At 40.2% G+C, this 19,186-nt stretch overlaps 1 protein-coding gene across 2 annotated transcripts in view; it reads right to left on the reverse strand.

Moving 5' to 3' along the window:
- Window positions 1-19,186, reverse strand: part of EFNB2 (ephrin B2) — a 45,184-nt gene that overhangs the window by 21,142 nt on the left and 4,856 nt on the right. For both annotated transcript variants that reach the window (XM_054446643.2, XM_054446644.2), the window contains exon 2: window positions 1,525-1,808. In XM_054446643.2, coding sequence (XP_054302618.1) covers window positions 1,525-1,808 — 284 coding nt within the window. The remainder of the gene's footprint in view (window positions 1-1,524; window positions 1,809-19,186) is intronic.

Consider the following 19,186-nt stretch of genomic DNA (forward strand, 5'->3'; position numbering starts at 1 on the left):
AATAAAATAAAATAAAATAAAATGATAAAGTCTTTACTAATATAAATACGTTGTTAGGCTTCCAAGAGCTTAAAGTTTCCATTTATTTTACCTGGTAACTATTTTACATTTTCAAAGATTTCCCTACTATTCTGCATACTTGGCCACCCCATCTACCTGTTTCATTTCAGAATGCTTTTATTTTATAATAATTATTCCTTACTAAGTATATACTCTACCACTCTCTCTTTTTTTTTTTCTTGTTGTTGTTGTTACTAATTCTTGGTAAGCTACTCTATGCATCAAGTTGGCTTTAAAATAGGTTTTCATTCTGTGCTTTGAAGTGTAGCTCTTGAGCTGCGTGCAGTGGCACATGCCTGTAGTCCGAGCTACTTGGAGGCTGGGGTGGAAGGATCACTTGAGCCTTGGAGTTCAAGGCTACAGTGAGCTGTCATCATGCCACTGCACGCCAGCCTTGGCAACAAAGCTAGACCCTGTCTCTAAAAAAATAAAATAACAATAAAGTGCAGCTGATAGGTTGAGATGCAAGAGTTTCAGTTTGATCACCAAGAGTCTCCTACCTAAAGTTTTAGAGTCCACCTTGGGGCAAATAATAAACCAGTGGCAGACAGCAGTTCCCTAATAAACTGAAAGTCTATGGTAACCAAGCCACTGGAAAATTCAACCCAATTATGAGTATAATTTTAAACCAAAGAAATTAAGAAAAAAGACTTCATTGCTTGAATGATGCGAACAGCTGTCTGAGTCACCTAGACTTTAACAACACCTGGGGCCCTGGGAATGACGCTGACGAGAGATCTGCACATAGTAGGCGTGGGCTCCAAATGTGCTCATCAGCTGACTTCACATCCTCACAAGTTAGCCTCAGATATGACCCAAAGGATACGTACCATCTCTTCCTGAAACAGCGTGTCAAATTATATATGTATGCAAAAAAGGGTAATTCACTGAGCAAACCAAGTTTCATCTTTTTCTTCTGAATCTGGTTTTAATGTGACCTGTCATCCCCACCTTTCTAATTTATGAGCTCCGTCTTCTCTAGATTGTTAACTTCTTGAGGAAAACATGCTATTTTACCACCTTTCACTGCTGAATCCCTAGCCCTTAAGCACAGTCTCTGGCACAGAATAAATACGAAATGAATGAGTGAATGAATGGATGGATGGGTGAAGAGAAAAGGCAATGCACAAGATTTACCTATCAAAATCCACCAATGGTCCTTAAAAATGGTTTTGTCAGTAGAGATGCTGAATATATTCATATAATACATTTATTTCAATACTATTAAGAATTCTAGTGTTTTTTTTTTTCTCTTTGGGTATGTATACTTAATGAATACTGGTAGCACAGGGTCCCAAATTCAATGAAGTTTTCTTTGAAAAAAAAAAAGGGGGGGGGACAATTTTTCAGCAAAGATTTTCATCAAATTATTTGCCACAATAATTTTAAGGAAACAAAAAATTGATACAAACCTATATAGCTTATCTTAATTTCTATAAAATAAATGAATAAAATGATACTTACATATAATGTAATAATCTTTGTTCTTCTGAAATTCTAGACCCCAGAGGTTAGGGCTGAATTCTTGAAACTTGATGGTGAATTTGATATCTTGGTCTGGTTTGGCACAGTTGAGGAGAGGGGTATTTTCCTTCTTAATAGTGCATCTGTCTGCTTGGTCTTTATCAACCATATAAACTTTATAATATTCATACTGGCCAACAGTTTTAGAGTCCACTTTGGGGCAAATAATATCCAATTTGTCTCCTATCTGTGGGTATAGTACCAGTCCTTGTCCAGGTAGAAATCTAAAAGCATAAGAAAAAAAAGCCATTGAGTTGATAAAAATTAACAGTATTAATGACAGTTACAAGATAGCCAGGCAATGCCGATAATCCCAAACTACACATTTTCAGATTCACGCTTTTATTTATCAAAAGTCTCTTACTTCAGATCAATATGGGATGAATGTATTTTGGAATTAAGCTTTAAAAGAAAAAGGAAAGACAGAAAGAAACCACTTTCCTTACTCTAAGCTGTAGGATCAGGCTACCTGCTGACATTTCTTTACCACCCCCTCGCTTGTAATATTTCAGTACTCCTTTGTGTAACTTTACAATAACTTTTCCTCCACGGTGAGTCAGATCTCCCACATGTTTGTTATTTTTTAACCATTGGCAGCTTTAGTTTATTGGGCATGCCACAGAGAGAGCTCATCAATTGGAGGGAACAGTGGATCCACTAATACTTTGTTGTCCTGTTAGTTTCCATGTGCTGTTGATGTTAATTAACAGACAAGTTTCATCAAGAATGTTTCAAATTACTTATCATAATTAGTCAGTCACTGATCAAACAATGGGTTTTTTATTACACTGAACAAAAGAAATGTCTTACAAATGCATAAAAGATAACCAGAAATAATTAGTTGTGGTATTGATTCAGCTGCAAAATGAAGAGTCCTCTACTTGCAAGGACAACAACTACTGTCCCTGCTCTACAAATCTTTTTTTTTCTTCCCTTGAGATGTATTTGCTCCAATTAATTCTCAGAAGCAAATCTTTAGAACTAAGACTACTGATACAATATCCCCTTAATGCTTATAGCTAAAAGCCTCCCTCCTCCTCCCTTTCCTCTTTCTTGGTAGCCATGTTCCTGAATGATCTTTCTTAATGGGGAGTTTCTCTGAAAAACTGAAACAAGAACTTCCTAATGAACATCCTTCTACAAGTGCTAACACTAACAACACACTTAGAAATCCCAGCTCGTTCGTAAGCAGCCAAGCCTGCAGGCTCATTAAAATATTAAAGCCTAAGAACAAAGAATCGCCTCTGAATCCTTCCAGTCCAACCCTTTCTTTAACCAGAGACGCCCACCAGCCATGATGACTACAGGGTCATAATTCACTAAGAGATAAAGCAAGGATGATAGCGCACCCCCAATTTCAAACCCATACCAAGGGAATAGTTTATGATTTATGCTAATGAATGGTATTAATTTTCTGAAAAGTGCATGAGTGTGGTTATGAAGCAGCACAAAACATAACAGAAATCATACTATGGATTCATATTAAAAACCCGCACTCTTTTTCAGCAGGAAAAATGTATGTGGCTGTTACCTCTTTCTTGGGAATGTGTTACTGTACAACCCCCAAAAGAGAAGGATGGTCCCTTTTTTTTTTTAACTGAGCTCCTTTAGCAAGGACATATGACATTCATTCATTCAAAAAAACTTTCTGTGAAACAGAACTCAAAACGAATTTTTACAACAATGATATATTTAAAACAACCATGTGTGTACTGTTGAAGAATTCTCTAGAACTTTTGACAAATGCAAATCACAGTGGGAGCCTCTCTGTGGTATCCCCTCAACCTTGTGAATGGCAATGTATTCTCTCTAGACAATTTCATCTTCTTTATGGACAAAACACAATTCAGTTTCTCAAGTAACAGACTGAATCAGAATGTTTGTGGATGAGGCTAATTTCTTTATCTCCCCCAGCCCCTCCAACACACACACAGTAATTCTGATTTGCTGCTGAGGTTAAAAACCTCAGGCAAGATGCCGGGCAGTAAGTACAAACTAAATTCCATCAACATTAAATTGATCATCTTCTTGACATTTCCTTTTTCTCCTGACTTATTCTTTGACCTTTTTAGGACATCTTTAAGGTTTACAAACACCAGGAGTCAATTCCTGTCTTGGGTTTCTCATACACTCCAAACCTTCTCTATCCTTAATCTGCTCCTTCTGCAGCCTGCGCAGCCAGCACTATATAAGGGTTAGCTACTATTAAGGGAAGTATTCCTAAATTACAAGCCCTGGGGGCTTCCCAGTCTTCAGAGATTAGGATCCTTAACCAAGCCTGATGTACCCATTTCCTCAACCATTCATTCAGCTCTTTTAAGAAAATGCATTACACCCCCTCCCAAGCTGTACATCTCTGCAAATCTTAAAACTCTCCCACATTACACCCTATGTCTCAAGTTTGGCTCAGTAAGCTCTTTCTACATTCAAAATGCTCCCAAGATCCTGTTTCCTTCATGAGGATTTTTTTTTTCCTGCTTAACTAAAGATTCACAGGAGGTTTCCTCCCGGGCCATGCAAGTCACTCCTCTTGACTCTCATCACTCACCGTCTCAGCGACAGCTCTTGCTGGTGCTGATGCCGTGAGGTCGAGAACATGGGACGCAGGAGTCGGTGTGGCTTTGGGGATCTCTGTGTTTGAGGCCATATTTTCAGAAGGCGTAAGTCACATAAATCACTTAATGAGCCTTTTAATTCATTTTACAAACACGCCAGGCCTTCCTTGATGTAAAGTTTTCATTCAGTGTATACTGTCCAACTTTGTTAAAAATCTATAATGGTCAGTGATGGCAAACCAGGGGGATGCTTATCAAAATGGAAGTGTGGCGGGGAGGCTCACATTTCAATATGCATATTTGATATGCTCATAAAAAGTAAATCGTGACAGAACTCACTATTCCTGATGATTCCAAAAGCATTAATTCACCTTTCAGAACACACTGTGGCAAAACGTGAGGCAAGAATTTGATCCTCGGCTCTTCAAAAGTAATTGTTTCTAGAGCTCATTAAAACAATGATTGTTCCTTTAATTAAATCAATACAAAAGGCCCCAATCCTTGAGTGGTTTAGTAGCTTTTACTTTTTAAGCGTATATGTAAACAGCCATAGCACACAGTCACTTTAATTGAAGAAATTACGGCTTCTCAGTGGACAGAGTGCAGTTGAGCTGAGAGCCTGAACTACAGCTCTCCTGGCCATGTTTTCACTACGTGCAGTCTGCATTATTGACTCTGCCTCCCGGGAACTCTCACACTTCTAAAGCACCATGGCAGCAAACAACAGTACTGTGAGTGTAACAACTCAAGTAACCTATTTTGTGCCAGACGTTATGAGTGACAGAAAAGTGGAGACCGCTGATCATTAGGAATTTATAGTCTAGCTCCCTGAGGGCAGGCAAGTCCCACATGTGACTAATTCAGTATTAAACGCCCAAGGGGCTGACACAGAGTAGATGCTCAATAAATAATATATTAGTTGAACAAAAAATAGGAATGAACAAATAGAAGCTAATATTTATACAAATTGAAGTCAAATTAAGTACCACTATTTGCAGATCACGGAGATGACAGGCATTCTGAAGACAGAACCACTGAGTCAGGACAGGATACACGGAGGAGGAGAGACTGGATTTCCACAGATGCCCTCCCAGGCACACTGGCGTTTCTGGAGAGCAAGGAGCCCTGCAGATGCAGTTTCTGACCCTTTCTCTCTGGAAAAAGTTGTAAGTATTGGCAGTCTTCTACAATCCCTCTCTACTTAAAATGCAAGGCAATCAGCCACCTCCAGAACCACTAATAATACAAACACAGCTGCTTTTGAGCACTTGCTTTTGGCTCAGCACCGTCCAAAGCCCCATGCATCCCATGTTCTTCATTTCAGCATGACGCATGGACCTAACACACAAAACAGGTGAAGACACACTGGTGCCCAATGAGCATGACAGGAAAAGCCCCCTTTCTCTGCACACGTTTCAGTTTTGACTGCAGCACATTCAATTATAACCCCGGCGTTGGGAAACCCATTTTTTCCCCCAAATCAAGCTGTTCATACATAAGCCATGAAGTTAAGGGAAATCAAGACACGCACATGTAAGCGTCACATGGAGAGCCAGGGAAAGCCTAGCTCCACACCAAGCACACATCAGTGGTGCCTGAAGGGAAGAGGCTTCTTCTGAGGCAGTCATCTGAGACCACGGCTCAGATGTGCGACCCTTCCCCAGGAGGCCAGGAACCAAAACGTGAGGAAGAAACAGACCAGCTACATGGCATTTGTGTTTTACATTTAATATTACATATGGACTCCAGACAATTATGCAAACAGCAGAATATATATGAAAAGCAAATGGGGTGAGTTTCCTAATACTATCATTTTTTAATGGAAGACAACTGAGTTCCATATGTTATAATCAAGTCAGTAAACAGAGTTCCTATTTTGGAAGTGATGGGGTTTATATTTGAATTCTGTTAACTTTGATTGCTTAGACTCATTAACAAATCAAACTACACAGCACATCTATCTATGCCCTAAATGTTTTGTAATATTCAACAATACACTTCTCCTATGCTGACTTTGAAAGTGTTAAAAAGAATTATGATGATGATAACTGGCTAATTTTAAATTGCTAAACTGACTTTCCATTATGGATGCCAAATACAGATTTCTTTCTGTGTGTTCAGATAATGTTCATCTTGTAACCAAAAACAGCAGAGGGAAACCGCCACAGTTACAACCCATACCACATGGGGGGAGGCTGTTCTTGTTAAACTTCGCCCAGACAGAGAGTGGTTAGAGAGAGGTGTCATTTCATAAAGTCTGCTGATTTTAAGCCCAAATAAAAAGCAAAGACCACCAAAAGTGATTCATGTCCCACACAGGAGAGAGAACTGAGCCAGACCAGTTCCGTCTCTGAGCAAAGTCAGAGCAGGCTCTCTACTGTTTTCCTGGGAGGGGAAGGCTGCCTCTTCCTTTCCATCAAGAGAATCTCCATGTTCAGGACTGCTTCCCAGGCCATGGCGTGTGGCTTGGTGCATTCCCACTGGAGGGCCTCCCTGGGAACCATGGGAAGCTGCTCTTAAGAGTGAGGCATACTGAGTGGAAACAGGCAACTCCAATGGTTTTTCCCAGTGAATCAGTCCTAAGCAAGACAATAGATGCCCTGCCTTTGAATCAAATATAGACAACATAATGTGGAAAAAACTGGAAACACTCAAGTAGGGCTTCCAAATTTAACATGCCTATGGTGAAAAGATCTGATATTGGAATCTATTTTTACTCTTGGATTACCTATTGAACTTAATCCAAGCTTTTTCAAGTTTTTCACCAATCTAGACTCTAATACTTCTACATGGATACTTTGGCTAAGTCTAATCATCTCAATCAGACATAAATATTTAGTAATCTAAACTGGATCTCTAATAATTTAGACATTTCAACTTCACAGTCATAATTGTAAAAACTTTAAAAAATAGTCATTATGTTGCCAGGCGTGGTGGCTCACGCCTATAATCCCAGCACTTTGGGAGGCTGAGGCGGGTGGATCACGAGGTCAGGAGTTCAAGACCAGCCTGGCCAAGATGGTAAAACCCCGTCGCTATTAAAAATACAAAACTTAGCTGGGCATGGTGGCAGGCGCCTATAATCCTAGTTACTTGGAGGCTGAGACAGAGAATTGCTTGAATCCGGGAGGCGGAGGTTGCAGTGAGCCGAGATCGCACTACTGCACTCCAGCCTGGTCAACAGAGCGAGACTCTGTCTCCAAAAAAAAAAAAATAGTCATTATGCAACACAATGTTCTTAAATATTAATAGACTAGAACACAGCATAATTAATGAAGACAACAGAAAGTTTTAACCTACACTACGAGCACATGCTTGTTTAAAACACGGGCCTAATACACTGAAAACATAAACCAGCCACTTAGAGTTCAGAGGTCACCTCATGTGATTTTCATTCACAGACCAGACCATGGCACGTTGGGATGTCAAGTCTGGACTTTTCTGCTGACCTGTATTGCATTATCGGGTCTCACAGGGTGCCTGTGAAATGGACGGAGGCAGTGGTCGCCTATTTCTGCACTTTGCCCAGTGTAATAGGAGGATCCGTGGGAAGCCAGCAGTGGAGAAGTTTATGGAGAGCTGTGTAGTGAACCCGAAATTGCACTCCCTGCTTCCCCTCCCACCCACGGCTACTCCATTTTCCCTGCTTCTTTCTTCCTCTGACCATACTACACGCACCTTAGCACAAACATCTGATGCCTTCTTACAAATCTTCTCAAGGTTGGCCAAAGAGTGTAGATTAACCGGGAAGAAAACGCAAACCGCTGGGGGGCCACTTGATGCTGGTGTAGTCTCTGAAAATACACGCGAAATGTGTGACAATATACCTGGTGGCTCTCCCGAGGGACGCGACAGATCCACGGAAAGAAACCACGGAAGGAAATGCCAAAGGTTCCAAACAAGGATGAGTTAATATGTTAGTAACTGACTGCAAGAATATTTAGCTGACACAGAATAAAGAGATCAGAACAAAAAAGATACAAACAGGAACTACCAGTTTCTACGTCCAGACAGATAACTAGGCCAGGTAAACCCCAAATGCAGACAGACACGATGACAGTGCTTGGAAATGCTGTGGGAAAGCTTCTATTTAAAAAGCATCAGATTCGATCCAGAGCCACTTCTACCTAATATTACACACGTAAAGATCTATTTAAATATTTAATATTTATGCGTAATTATGGCAGTTATCATGCACTTGAGAATCAGGGCCATGTTACTCCTGTAACAGGACAAGGTGAGTCCTGACATGGATGCTGGTGCACGTGCAAGTGGAATAAATGTGTGTGGGGGGAGGAGGCCCACACATAAAGCTCTTCTACCTTTGGAGCAAACTGCCAAGCAGGGCGAGATTCATAAGTCAATTCGCATTACTCTCCACAAAGAATTATGTTATTTTTCTTTTCATTTCAAAATTATATCATTAGTGTATATGATCATTGTAAGCAGATGGCTAATTTCAGTTGAAAACATACACATCAATAATATATGGCATGTTGTTCTGTTTATTTTGCTGACTGCACGGAAACAACCATAAACAAATGGTCACACACACCGCCTTTACTTGAGACCACTTTGGACTACTGAATGGTGGACTTAGAATGATTTTTAGCTTTCTGTGTTTTCTTTGTGCTAGTCAATGTTTTTGTGATAAGATTAAAACATTATTTTTTAATGTAGTTTCAGAAAAACTTTGTGCTATCTTTCATAACTGACTTTAAAAATTAGCATTTAAAATATTTAACGCTTACAGACTTAAACTTTTGATGCAATTCCCTAGCAAGCAGATAAATAAAATTACCCTAGTTGAAGTTGTGGCCGATCTAATACATAAATCTCTGAGTCCACAGAAGCTGTAGTAACAAACTTGTTTACTCAAATAAGTGAAAAATAGGGAATATATACAATTTATGCTTAATCATTGAACTGTACAAACATTTCAAAGATTCTAAATCCCAACTTTACAAAGAGGCTCAGCCTAGCAGTTGCAAACCAAAAGTCATATAACATCACAGGTTTATTCCCAAGCCAGTGTTCTGTACTAAGTATACTTCGAATTTACCCCATTTTGGAAAACATGTACTTTTTCCATAAAAGGCTTTAATTTTTAATTAAATGCCAAAGCCTACAGTGAAGAAGAGAAGTCAGAGTGCAAACTGGTTCGTCTGCAATTCTGAATGCGGATGAGCAGTCTGCAGTTCTGCTGTAATTGGCTGGTGTTTCCAGTCACCTCCTGACAAAGGATGCACGCTGCTCTGGATAAGCCCAAACCCTTGACCCTTCACCCCACCATGTACTTTGGGCCCGCCACGTCTATACGGAGCTAGAAGAGCATTAACACCAAAGACCAAGGCTCCTTTCCGAAGTGCTCTGTGCACTTGGGAATACAAATACTCCCAAAGAAGGACTTTGCATCATGAGCATGTGAATTTGATGGCACACTTCATAAACAGGCAGGATCTTCAGTCTTGCATGTCTTCCATTTAATGCTAGATTGCTGCAACAGCTTAATAAGGTATTCTCTCAATGCCCCAAACATAAGAGTTTTGTTATAAAATGAATAAATAAAGGCAGGGCCTACGAAAGACACAGGCAGCAATAAGAAATACTTGGAAAATGTTTTTTCCTTTTTTGTGGATAGCACTTTACTGCCCCCTTTTGCACTTTAACATCAGAACAAGTTTCTACGCAGACTTATTCTGAAATCAGAGAAATACTGTGGTGTAGTGATAGGGTGTCAGGTTTATACGGAATTAGGTTACCAGATACCACTGCTTAGAGTAAAAAGTAATTACCTTAAAACTTCCAGCGAGTGCACCACTATCTTCTCAGCGGCTTTAAACCTCCAAGAAATAAGGTAGTAATTGGAGGCTTTAATTGACATTTTCTGCTTTAATTTGAATGTATATGTGTGTTGGAACAATTGCCTGTTTTTGCAGGTGCCCCTTCTTTCACACTTTCCTAAAACAAATATCTGCAACATGAACCTGATTTATTCAAGGAAAAGAAAAGGGGTCTAAGAGCAGGCTATACAATTTGGAACCATTAAAGTGTTATAAATCTGAGAGCAAAGACTAGATGGGTGGGGGTGGGGGTGGGGGGGTACAATTCACACCAATGACAAGCAAAATCTTTTCAAGAAAATGAAAGATGAGAAGCACAGAAATTCAAACACATGGTGAGCTGATAGGCACACAAACCAGTTTAGCAACTCTTCAAGGTGAGGTGTATTTTGTGTCTCTTCATCATGCATACCTTTGAAAAAAAGTAATTAAACTACAGTCTAAAGGAAAGTTTTATTTGTCAAACTTGAATCTGCAATAACAGAGCTAGAGAGCCCCCAGTTCCTGGCCCAAAGACCTCAACTTGTATTTGATACAGCTGCGTGTGATGCTGTGTATCCTTTTATTTAAACACAATCCATTTTCCTCTGTCAGTCTACAATTAGCATATGAGTCAAAATAATATTAAATTTCACAGCCCACAGTGCTGCACAATTGAATGAAAACTGACTCCTTTTGATGTTAATCTTGTTTTTTATTTGTGATATAATGCTCAAAATCCTGCTGGCTAAAGTTAATTTTATTTTAAAATGCTCCAAGACAGTATTCTCATAGTTTAAGCTTTTTTTTTTTTCTTCGGGGAAATAACAGAAGTATTTATTTAATTTTTATCTGTGCCATGATTTTCACTGTCATAAAAGCCTCCAATTCACAGAGGGGCATACCTATAACTGGCTGAGGCTAAAAAATCATCTACTTTGGTATTAATCATCTAGAAGTCTAACTTTAAGTGTGTGATCACCAAATATCATTGTTGTCTTTTCAAAAGTTGAGACTAGTTAAATCTCTGCCATGAAATTAAAGACAAAACTCAACCACCTATATCAAAATAAAAATGCAGGTCTTTACTTACCAAAAAAAAAAAAAAAAAAAAAAAAAAAAAAAACCCGCACACACCCCCCCAAAAAATCAGCCTATGAATTTTGTAGCTAGATAAGAAAAAATGTGGAGATTTGAAGAGTAAGGCTGGGATGCTATGTACAGTGGGCAAGTGAGAAGGGGTGTGATCTCACAAATGCCAAATTTCATCCTGCTGGCTTGATCACGCCGGCTCCATTACTAAAAGGAGGATTTCATAACCCTCAGAGACAAGATGCACTGCAGGTTTCTTTCCCAACTGTAATTTGTGTGCACCTGTACGGTCTTGTTCCAAACCATGCTTTTAGCAAGAGTCTATAAAGGAAGGTGGAACTCCTGTTATTTATAGGTGAGGCACCAGAAAGAAAAATGGTTTTCATAGAGAAAGAAATTCAAAGGGCATTTCCAGCTGGTTCTCTCTTGTTTTAGATATGAGTGTTCAAATCCATTTGCTCATTTACCTGAGTGGGAAAAATCGCAGAGATGAAAGGCTCACGTAAATCATACAGGGAATGCCTTGGCATTGAAAAAACTCAAAGAAATGGAATTAAGCTACAGTGACAAGCATAACAATACTACAATCTAGAGTTAGGGAGAGCATGTCTTTTGTTTTAACCCTCTGCCCATCCCTTTCCTTCCTACCATCACATTTTTTTTTTTAACTACAAAGAATTTTGCCTATTGACAAAAATGATTCACCCATGTATTATTAAAGTGAAACCTTTCCCTTTTGGTGGGGCCAACAGCCCCGCGAGGGGCTGCCATTTCTGCTCCTCCAGGATTGAGTCTGTCTTGTTTACCATGGGACCCTCCCTCTGACCCCCGACCAGGTACCTTGCATAAGTAGGGTGCTCAATAGGTGTCTGTGTAATTAAAGAATGAACAAATTAATAAGGCAAAAGATGAGATAAAACTCTCCAAGTTCTCTCTTGCTATAAGAGATTCACCTTGCCAGTCAAGTATAATCAGCCTAGTAACACAGTTTACAAGGCTGTGTGCAATTGCTTTACAAGCAGGCTGCTTCAAAGATACCTCCTTCCTGGGATTCAGAGGAGGGTCAGGGCTAGGTCTGCTGTGGGCGTATGACAGGAGACATTTTCCTGCACGTCTCAGGGCTTTGCCACAGCCCGTGGAGTTAGGGAAGAAAAGGAAGAAAAACAAAGCAGGCTACAAAACAGCCAGGTCAGTACTGCTAACATCAAAAGGGAGCAAAATCAGACTGGGTTCCTGACTTCCATACGGATCACCCCCACAACTATGTACCTTAGGAAAATAGAAACAGCGCTCCACTGTAACTCTGTGGACGACCCATTTATTTCCTGCTTAGTCACCACATCCAGCCTGGAATTACCTTGACCAAAACCCAAAAACACCCCAGAAGTTAAATACTATAAGTGATCCAAACAAGCAGCTACTGAGAACTGCATGAAAGTAATTGGACAAGGAGGAGGAAGGAGGATGTGCTGGGTACCCTGAGTTCTAAAAGGCATGAAGATGTGGTTGTTGGAGACCTCTGGCCGGCGGCTGCATGGTCTCCAGGTAAGCAGATGCTAAGCATGGTGAAAATGCAAACCAAGGGGCACCACTTGGAGTCAAGAGAACCCCAGGCCCACCAATATTCACCGCCTGGCTTCCTTAAACAAATGGCTCCAAACTTGCAGAACATCAAAAGCCAGATGGGCTGTACTGAATGAATCCACAGGCAAGAAGCCAGAATCCCAGTTTGCTGTAGAAATAAGCCTGGACTTGATTTGAGTCTTCTCAGCTCTGACAAGCTGGAAGCTGGCACGGATCCCAAAATCCAAAATAAAATGGCATTTAATTGTGACTAGACTCTAAAAAAGATGTCATACTATCTCCTTAGCTTGACACACACTCAGCATCTCACCAAATGGATCTCCCCTCAAAAATCTGACCTCTTTTTCTCCCAACAAGGAACAATCAAATGTTTCAATTTTTAAAAGGAAAATGTTACCAGTCAAAGGAATAATACTCAATATATGCATGACTATTATATATTGTAATAACCCTCCAGTCATCCTTTAAATGGGCTGATCATTATTCTGTTTCCATTGGGTATAACCTTATTATACCCAAGATTTGACATAACCTTATTATATCAAAGATTCAAAGGTTCCATTTAAAACTACACGACCATCATAAGAAAGTGACTATAAATCAAAATGGATAATGACAGAATTAAACCAATTACACCACAAACTTTTTGATCCATCATGTATGCACTGCTTTAAGCAAATGCATGCTTAATTTAGTTATATGATAAAGACTACTCCACGCAACAGCATAAGCAGGAGGCAGAGGATTAAAAGAGGGACCCTGGCCCCAGACTAGCTGGGTTTAAATCCACTTATTAGTTCAATATGACTTTGGCTAAGTTAATTAACCAATTTGGCCACAGTCTCCCCATTGGTATTATGGATATATTAAAAGTACTTCCCTCATATGCTTACCATGAAGGTTTCAGGAGTATTTGTCAGGCAGTTAGAACAGCAGCTGGCACATAGTGAGTGCTATACACAAAATGCTGTTAATAAAACAACGTCCACCAGTTAAGCAGTTTTCTAAATATCATGTAATATCAATGTAAAAAATGCAATACTGCCCATCCCTCCAGGTTGAATTAATGTATTCATTCAACAACCTAACTGCTCACAGTACTCTCTACTATACAAAATGAATTCAGACAAAGAGCCTCCTCTCAGTCCACAGTTGCACAGCTGAATGACAAAGTCCAGGGCTAAAAGTGTTACTAGAAAGCACCAAAAGTAGGAAAGCAGAGGAGAGAGAACTTAATTTAACAGGACAAAAGAAATACAAAGGGTGTTTCATGTAGCAGAAACTCATTAGAAATGAGTAGAAGTTTGGCAGGTAAACAAAATAAATTAACACCAAGGAGTTTAAGGTGAAAGTATTATGCTATAGTCTTTATTAACAGAGTATTTGAATTTTTTCCTTGTATGCAAAGGCAAATTGAACCATGGCCAGGCACACAGTACATATTCAACTGACTTTTATTAATAACAACTGGTGTTTTATTGATTGGTTCATTGTGCCAATCACGGAGTTTAGCTCTTTAAATACACTAAATGTTGACCAAAATTTTGTTACTCTTTTATTCAGCACTGTTATGTTATTGTCCCTATTATAGAGATGGGACAACTGAGGGACACTAAGGCTACTGCTCCTAAAGCTACACAGCTAATAAATGGCTAAACTGGGATTGGACTCACATATCCAAACTCTAAAGCATGTGCCCTTAACTAAACTACAATGGCACTTGCCCTACGGTCTCTGCGAAACTGAATTGCCTCACCTATCCATGATCATACTCATTTTGAAAAGCAGTAGTTATTGATAATTCTCACATGAAAAGGTAGCTGAAATCAGTGGCTTAGCTGTTCCTGTGAGGGATCTGTATTGAGCAATGGCCTGATGTAGGGAATCCTGGGGCATGTTCACAGGTGGATGTGATAGACACACACTGCCCTTGGCTGAAATACTGTTTCTTTGGCTTGCTTATTATTTTCTTTATTTCAGCTCTCTACTGTGACTTCGCTTAGAGATGCCCACAGTATTTCAAGACTCAAGCTCCTCCTCCCCGGGCTGTTTCTGGACCCCTCCAGGGGCAAATGCCATTCCCTTCTTCTGTGTCCCCACATTGCACCAGGCACCTACCTCTAAATGTGCTTGCTCCCACCTGGGCGTCTCTCTACTGGACTCAGACTTTAAATCTCGAGGGTACAGGTCACTCTGCCTTGTATTGTTAGAGCCGAGTAACTGGCCTAATACTTAATAGTTGCTTGCTGAATTAACAACAAATTCTCCACCATCAATGGTTAGATCCCTGATGCTCCCCCAACAAGGCAAGGACCACAGATTTCTTCAGAGATCCCCAAACAGCTTTAATGTTGAGTTGTTTTCCCAGAAAGGTTGGTGTAGGGCGAGGGTTCTCAGCGTGGCCCTGAGGCAGCAGTTGCCAGCGTCACCTGGGAGCTTGTTAAACACGTCCATCTTCAAGCCCCACCCCAGACCTCAGGAATCAGGAACTCTGGGGGTGGGGCCCAGAAACCCCTGTTTTCTCAAGCCCTGCAGGGGATTCTGGTGCCCTAAAGTTCAAGAGCCAGTGACCTCTGAGCAGTCTCATCGTCTCAGGTCTCATCCATGTCTAGCAGCAGAAGGATGACAGTTAAGACAGGGTAAACTGCCATCAGCGCAAATCTGGGTTGTCTGTCCATTCTACTAATACTGGATGCCAATGCTGGACAGAAGTAGGGACTGATGAAATGAAGAAGGTGTGTCCCTGACTTTTAGGACAGGTAGAGTGGTGAAGACTTGCACATCCATCATGGTGTACTGTGTGTATGGCTCTTTCTAAGTACATCTAAGCACAAAGTGCTGTGGGATTATGAAGAAAAGACTTAAAGAGATCACTCTTGATCTATGTCATAAAGAGAGAGAACATGCCTAGGAGAAATCATGAACTTTACTGGACAGTCCATTATAATAATGATCCATTTTCCCATAAAAGAGGGGGATTCAAGGCCTACGAGAACTTGCATTTTTTAAAAACCTAAAATGTACCTCGAATATAGTTCTGGTAGATAAGTAAAAGATGACATTTTCTAACTTCTTCTGCAGCTAGGTACATTCTCAGCTGGTCTGGAACATGATTTGCCCTGCCCCACTCACTCATTAGACAATTCTGATTCTGGGCAAATGTTTTAGGGCCATGGTAAGCCCAGGTAAAGGCGTGACAAGAGCAAGGATTATAATTCATCAGCTATAACCCTAGGCTGGAAGAGATCAATTGAGAAACACTTCTGGCTCTGAAGGTCGGAAATTCTTTGCTACGCACACAGGTTAGGTGCCCTGCAGGGAATGTGGATTAGGAACAACAGTAGAATAGGCAGACAATAATGGGTTGCACCCACCCCACTTAAACACATATCCACGCCTGCCAAAAATGCTAAAGCATCACTGGCTTTCCTCAAAGACAAACATGTTGACTCTACTGGTTTCAAAAGTCTGGGTAGCACTCATAATTATTCTGGGGTGATACGAGAGTGGTGTACATGGAAAACATGGATAAGGCCTCAGTGGCAATGAGGACGTGGGTAGCAAGTATGGGAAGACAGATACAAATACTGTAATTAAAATTGGATGCAACAGGATTTAAATTGAGAAAATAAACTGGTAATATAAATAATTATAATAATATATAAAAACAACAATAAAATAATAAAAATAATAATATAAATAAATTAAGTGTGGCAGAACAGCAGTGGTTCATTCACAGCGCTCTAAATGTATGCCCACCACAGGGCAGTTTGAACGCTTACTTACTCGTGCTTTAGAGAATGAAAAGAGCACACTATTAATACTCCACTGCTGTCCACTTTTTCTTCCTATTTTGTTTGGAGAATTACTAAGGGCAGAAACAACTTGTTTAGTGGAGCTTCCCTTGCTATGTTTTCTTACTTGAAATCAGCAAGTATGCACTTACCAGTCACACAATGCTTTGGACTAGAATTACATATTTGAATTTAGACATGAAAGGAAAATATGTTAATAGTCTAGAGCCACTGCTGATTCTCTGCTGGAATAACAGAAATAGGTTCGCCTGGCATTCAATGTGCATGGAAAGCATTTTATAACTGGTCACCTACTCTTTTCACTGGTTTGCTAGATCCTCCTTATCTCTAATACCTCTGAAATATCTTCTCACAGGTAGACTGTAAAGCTAAATGTTGGATGAAGGTTAGTCAACAAATGGCAGGGCTTTCTTGAATGATTGCTTTAATCACTTTAACCCTGTTTCTGATAGAAAGCTGGAGGCCAGGGCAATTCAGCTTTTTCTTTTGTCATTTGCCTGCCATAAATATGCACCAGTCTGCGTTTGAAAAGCTGAAGGAGGCGGCAAGCTTGCTGGACATTTATCATGCTCTGTTCCCTGTTAACAAGCAAATACTTTAGTTGAATGGGCCATTAGCAATCATTGTCAAGTGTAGAATGCAAGGTGCTTGGATGTGACCAGCCTGTAAATCAGGGGGTAGCCCCTCTCTGATGAAGCTAGACAAATGAAATGGATCTATTAATACAGATTGCTGCGTTAAGTTAGAAAAACAAGGTAAAGTAACAAGCACTGGATATGGCCAGCCTATATGCAATACTTTAAAAATGCTTTTAGTCTATGAAAGCTACATAGTAATGGCTACAGTAATTCCCATAGTAACGAGAAAAACAGGCAACAAGGGCAATGTATCTACAGCCCCAAACAGATGCTCAAGTCAGTTGAGAATTTGGAACAAAATCAGTGAAATGGGTCTAAATTATAATATTTATCATTTAATGACCATTTTTGTCAGACACAGAATCCAAGAGTCTAGAAGGGCCCTATGTTGCTGTTAATAAAAAAAAAAAAAAAAAAAAAAAACACAGCACTGAATTCCCCTTTGTAAAACACACCAAGATGCACTCCATCAAGAAAGACACTTAGGGTGTTTGCAGCCTTTGGCATTTTCAATGTCTTGAGAGTTCAGACTCTTCCAAAGTGTCGAGACTTTCCTGTAATGCCAAATAGGGGGCAATCGAGCAAGTATTTCCTTCTGGCTTGACCCAATGGCGGATGTCACTCTGCATGGAACCCAATTGTGGTTTCAATGACTTATTTTGTTTAATGGCTGAAATGGAAAGTATGGAAGGCAAAAACAAAAGTCTAGCTTACTTACAAGGTTGTTCAGGACAGAGTGTGGTAAGATTCAACAGCACAGAGATTTTTTTGTTTTCGACTTTAAGGCTGGGCAGCACTAACATTTTTATAATCCTGTAATTTACACCACCTCTAACAGCCTACCCCATTCACATTTACGAGTAAAATTACATCTAGGTAGAGCCCACCGCTTTGGCATACTGGATTACTACTCATTTGAATTAAAACTAAATTCCTCCCTCCCCTTTTAAAAATTGTATTATATCTTTTTTTCCAGGGTGGGAAAGACAAAACTCACAGAAGAGCTCTGTGGCTGAGGGAGAGGGACAATGTGTCCTGTTTACCTTTGCTTCTCCCATGCGGCGGGAGAGGGAGGTGGGTCTGAAAAGATGGCTGAAATCAAAAGGTCTCTGTTTTCTTTTCAGATAACCCCAGCCCTACCTATCCCCTCTGGTCTCTGTTCCTTCCCAGCATGTCCCTGCCTGAAGCCCAAATAGATTAAGGCAATGACCGCGAAGTGCAGTTAATCCTACAGAACGGCTGCCGCTGTTAGGCCAGGAGTTAAAAAGGAAAATCTCCCAGGCCCTAACAACTGCAGTGATCTGAAGTTTTAATCAGCCCCAATCTCAATCTATAAAAAAGGCAGTCAATGAAATCTACCTTTGCCATATTATCCACCACCAATGAGCAAGAACTGAGCAGCTTTTCTTCACAGCCTCAGCCATCCCAGACCACAAGTAGAGCTTTCATACTTCCTAATCCCAGTTTCCAAGTCTGTGTGGTTCTCACATAATGCCCAACAGCCTGGAGGCAAGGGACTTCGTCCCGCGCCCTTTTCAGAGACGTGTCATTTCTAACATCAAGCTAATCTATATGTTGCCATGGCTTCACCCTTTATCTGCCTTTACATCCTATGAACTGCATGGATTTACCACATTATTTTTATCTGAAAGACAGAAAATGGTGGTTTTATTGCCATACAATCAGATTACTGCTGCTAGTTTCTCTATGCCTTTTTACCATACTTCAATCAAAAGGGATCAGTTTCTTTATACTCTGCCCTTGATTTACATCACATCTGTAAAGACCTAGTCTGAGTTGTAATCCCCTTATTAACTATGACCAGGGTTGATTTGCCTAAAAATAAAAGCAAATTGTGTCAGACCCTTTCACTTTGTTTTTGATTCGGAACTACAAAATGGATTACTAAAGAAATCTTCAGAGTTCACACGGCTAGTATCGTGCTGAATTTAAAATGAGAATTAAACAAGTTAAACAGGGGAGGCATGTCAACGGTTTGCATCTTCCATCATGGGAGAAGGGCTGAATTGCTTATGTCTTTGTATTCTTTGGCTTTATAGAGACAATGAAGCCACAGGAGCTTTTCCAAGCTGTTC

The sequence above is a fragment of the Pongo pygmaeus genome, chromosome 14 (genome assembly GCF_028885625.2).
Source record: "Pongo pygmaeus isolate AG05252 chromosome 14, NHGRI_mPonPyg2-v2.0_pri, whole genome shotgun sequence".
In the NCBI taxonomy this organism is placed as follows: domain Eukaryota; kingdom Metazoa; phylum Chordata; class Mammalia; order Primates; family Hominidae; genus Pongo; species Pongo pygmaeus.